This window comes from Chrysochloris asiatica, unplaced genomic scaffold, assembly GCF_000296735.1.
Source record: "Chrysochloris asiatica unplaced genomic scaffold, ChrAsi1.0 scaffold00076, whole genome shotgun sequence".
Lineage (NCBI taxonomy): Eukaryota > Metazoa > Chordata > Mammalia > Afrosoricida > Chrysochloridae > Chrysochloris > Chrysochloris asiatica.
This window is the reverse complement of record NW_006408594.1, coordinates 13,333,024-13,337,310: the sequence shown is the minus strand read 5'-3', so window position 1 is coordinate 13,337,310 and position 4,287 is coordinate 13,333,024. Positions and strand designations below refer to the sequence as shown.

Below are 4,287 nucleotides of genomic sequence, written 5' to 3'. Positions count from 1 at the left end.
TATTTTAAAAATGACAGTCAAGATGCTTGTTTGTTGCTATAGGCTAAGCACTTGACTGCTAACCACAAGGTTGCAATTCAAATCTAGTAGCTGCTCCTATACAGGGTCGCTGTAAATCAGAACAAACTCAACATTATCATTGACAAAGGAATTTTTTGGCTAGGGGTTGGATTATCCAGGAATGACACCAGGGGGCGCAGTTCTCCCCGGATCCGTCTCAGCCACATCCGGGTTCCACCGCGGGTTCGGGCCGGGAGCAGGCGGAACCTTTCTCTTCGCGCCCCTGATGAAGCTGCGCTGCGGGACCGTTTAGGCTTCCGCGCACCGCTCTCCACGCGTGCTGTAGTTTATATGGAGTGGCGACGGCGGGTGTGAGGGTTCTGTCTGCTGCTTCTTTCGTCGTGAACAAAGTGAGCAAATGGACGTGCTCGCGGAGGAGTTTGGGAACCTGACCCCCGAGCAGCTTGCTGCTCCCATCCCTACAGTTGAGGTGAGCGCCGGGCAGGCAGGAGCGGAAGGGGCCGGGATCCGTACTGAGGAGGCGTTGCCCTGAGAGCTGTCGCCGCTGATGGGGGATGAGGGGTGGCGGCGGCTTCTGCGCATGCTCACAGGCCCGCGAGTCCTGGTCTCTTGGCGTGCGGGTGGAACCCTGCACGTGGAAGGGCCGAGCCCAGGAGAGTTATGTGCAGCCGCCGGGCTTGGGAAACGGGGTCTCGGGGAGGATTGGCCTTCTTACACGCATTACACGTAGGGCACGTATTACACCTTCTCGGCCTTAGAGCGCCCTGAGGCCGAGGGAGTGCTGACCGCCTTCACTAGCTTTCACAACTAGGTATGGCGATCCAACCAAATCCTCTGAATCCTAGGCGAGAAACCTCGCCGTTCACCTCTAGTTCACGTTTGGGCTGGTATTTGATACTCCTTGAGTAAAATTTGCCCGCGTGTGTTTGTTTTTCTGGGCAGAAGTCCCGTAACTCATCACTTTCTCAGAAGTTACGGGTAAACTCCCCTTAAGAAGCTGTCTAGTGAAGTCCAGCGATTGACGTTTTATTTTCTGGAAATATATTTGGTTGGTATGGAATGGGAAAGTGGAGAAATGAGGCTGGAGAAGATAAGGAAGAGATTAACCATAGAGGGAAGAGCACACTTGAAACCTTCGGGGCAGAATGATCGTGTTGTTGAGGAAATAAAATCCAGTACTAGAATGAAGAAAACAAGAGAAGAGATGAAAGACAAAGGATAGAGAAGGAACTTCATTATGAAAGGCTTTGCTAGGCAGGAGCTTGAGTTTTATCCTGGGAGCATTGAGATGCAATTGAAGGATTTAAGTAGGAGAGTTACATAATCAGGGTAATTATTACTGGTAAAGACCACCTTATAATGATGTCGATGAAGTCTAATTATATAATCAGTCACATTCTGTGAATGCCTACAGGTGATGTTAAGTCCCGGTGGAGTCGGTTCTAACTCTTAGTGAGTTTCCGAGGCTGTAAATCTTAACCGGAGCAGAACACCTCGTCTTTCTCCCTCGGAACAGCTGGTAGTTTTGAACGAACTGCCGACCTGGAGGTTAGCAGCCAGATTCGTAACCACTGCGCTACCAAAGCTCATTTGATATCAGGCACTACTAGACTTTTAACTCTTGAAGGTTTAGTGTTAATAGGTGTAAGTTAAGCACTAGACTGCTAACCGCAAGGTCAGTGGTTCAAACTCTCCAGCCACTCCTTGGAAATCCAACACAGGGTGGCTATGAGTAGCAACTGCTCTAGGGCACTTCAATAATTTACTGAGCACTTACAGTTTGTGCCATATTCCTGTGGCGTTATGGGATAAAGCACTGAACTGCAAGGTTGGTTTGAACCTCAGGGTCTGTGGTTCAGACTCGCCAGCTGCTGTTTAGAAACTCGATGGCTCTTAACAACAACATGTTGTTGTTAAGTGCCGTCGAGTCGGTTCCAACCTATAGCAGCTCTGTACAGGGCTTCCGAGGGTGTAAATCTTTACGGGAGTAGAAAGCCTGATCTTTCTCCTGCGGATCAGCTGGTAGTTTTGAACCACTGACCTTGAGGTTCGCAGCCCGATTGGTAACCACTACACTACCAGAGCTCCTTAACAACAACATACCACTTCAAAAAACACTGAACCTACTCTCACTGAATTGATTCTGACGCACAGTGACCCAATTCTGGGATTCTGAGACTGTAAATCTTTTTTTTTTTTAGTTTTTATTGTGAATTATGTGATAGTTTCTAGGGGAGAACACCAGCTTTACATTCATCCTATTGTATTTGGTTTTATTGCCATGATTACAATCCCCTCCATGCATCATCAAACAACCAAAGGGTATACCCTGCAAGTCTGTGTCAAGTATGTGTCATCAGCACACAGCCTCTCTCCCTCTCTGGGTCTAGAGTCCCCAGCTGCTCCATCTCTCCACGTCATCATCTCTACCTTCATCTCTGGCGTCACTGTTTCTCTGGGTAGGGTCTTCTTTAATGGTCCCAGGAACCTCTGCGCCTGGACTGCAAAGTGAGACTAAATCTTTATGGGTGCAGACAGGCTAATTTTCTTGTGCGTTTATGGGCCCAGCACTGTTTACTCTTAACATGGGTTGTTAGTGCTGCAGACTCATAGTGACCCCGTATAGGGTTTCCGAGGAGCAGCTGGTGGGTTTGAACCGCTGATCTTGTGGTTCACAGTCCAGTGCTGATCTTACAACACCATACCACGATTATGCTATAAGTATTATTTTCAACCCCCATTTTGCCACTGAAGATTTTGAGGCCCAAAGAGGTTAAGTACCATATTTTTGCACTAATAACATTCCTGTACAAAAAGAATTAGCATAGGGTGTTTACAAAAATACATCTTGGGGAGGGAGTAGTTGGCAAACCAGTGTAGAAGGTGCATGCTAGTAGTGGTTGATCTGGAATTTGGGCCCAGGCAGTGTGATTCCAGAGTTTTCCTCTTCAACTGCTGACTGGGTGACTTCTTCAGAGACCTGAAGAAAGAAGCCTCTGCTGCTGCTACTGTGTGCTGTTGAGTCGGTTCTGACTCACAGTAAACCTGTGTAGGATTTCTGAGGCGCTACATCTTTATGCTACCACTCGTCTGTCAGTTTGTCGTACTCTGGTGGCTTATGAGTTGCTGTGATTCTGAAAGCTATGCCACCGGTATTTTAAATACCAGCAGGGTCACACATGGTAGACAGGTTTCAGATGTGCTTCCAGACGAAGACAGACTAGGAAGAAGGAGTGATGAACTACTTCTGAATGTTTAGTCACTGAAAACCTTATGAATAGCAGAGAAACACTGTCAGATACAGTGCCGGAAAATGAGCCCCTCAGGTTGGAAGGCACTCAAAATGCGACTGGGGAAGGGCTGCCTCTTCAAAGTAGAGTTGACCATGATGATGCGAATGGAGTAAATCCTGTGGGAGAAAAGCCTGCGTGCGGGACCTTCATTTGCTGATGGGGCACAACTCAAAGTGAAGAGAAACAGCTGTAAACATCCATTAATAATCAGAACAGGTACTATATGAAATATGAATCTAGGAAAACTGAAAATTGTCAAAAATGAAATGGAACTCATAAACATTGATATCATAGGCATTAGTGAGCTGAAATGGACTGGTATTGGCTATTTTTTGTCTGACAACCACATGGTTTACTATGCCGGGAATGACAAACTGAAGAGGAATGGTGTTGCATTCATTGTCAAAAAGAACATATCCAGATCAGTCATGAGGTACAACACTGACTGTGTGCTTACAGGGAAGACCAGTTAATACCACTATTATTCAAATTTACGTACCAACCACGAAAGCCAGTGAGGATGAAATTGAAGAATTCTACCAACTTTATCAATCTGAAAGTGATCAAACATGCAAAAAAGATATATTGGTAGTTACTGGAGATTGGAATGCAAAGTTTGGGAACAAGAGGAAGGATCAGTAGTTGGAAAATACGGCATTGGTGATAGAAATGCTGGAGGTCACAGGATAGAATTCTGCAAAATCAATGATTTGTTCACTTCAAATACCTTCTTTAGACAGCATAAGAGAAGATTATACATATGGACCTCATCAGATGGAATACACAGAAATCAAATTGACTACATCTGTGGACAGAGACGATGGAAAAGTTCTATGTCATCAGTCAAAACACGGCCAGGGGCAGATTGTGGAACAGACCATCAGTTGCTCATATGCAAATTCAAACTGAAGCTGAAGAAAATGAAAACAAGTCCACAAGAGTCAAACTATGACCTTGAATATATCCCACCTGA

The 4,287-nt window shown here is 45.9% G+C and overlaps 1 protein-coding gene across 1 annotated transcript in view; it reads left to right on the top strand.

The window, feature by feature from the left end:
- The first annotated feature begins 367 nt into the window (after positions 1–367).
- The window catches only part of POLR3B (polymerase (RNA) III (DNA directed) polypeptide B), a 184,867-nt gene continuing 180,947 nt past the window's right edge, over positions 368–4,287 (top strand). Inside the window, exon 1 of the mRNA XM_006865254.1 lies at positions 368–490. Coding sequence (XP_006865316.1) covers positions 419–490 — 72 coding nt within the window. The 5' untranslated portion in view covers positions 368–418. The remainder of the gene's footprint in view (positions 491–4,287) is intronic.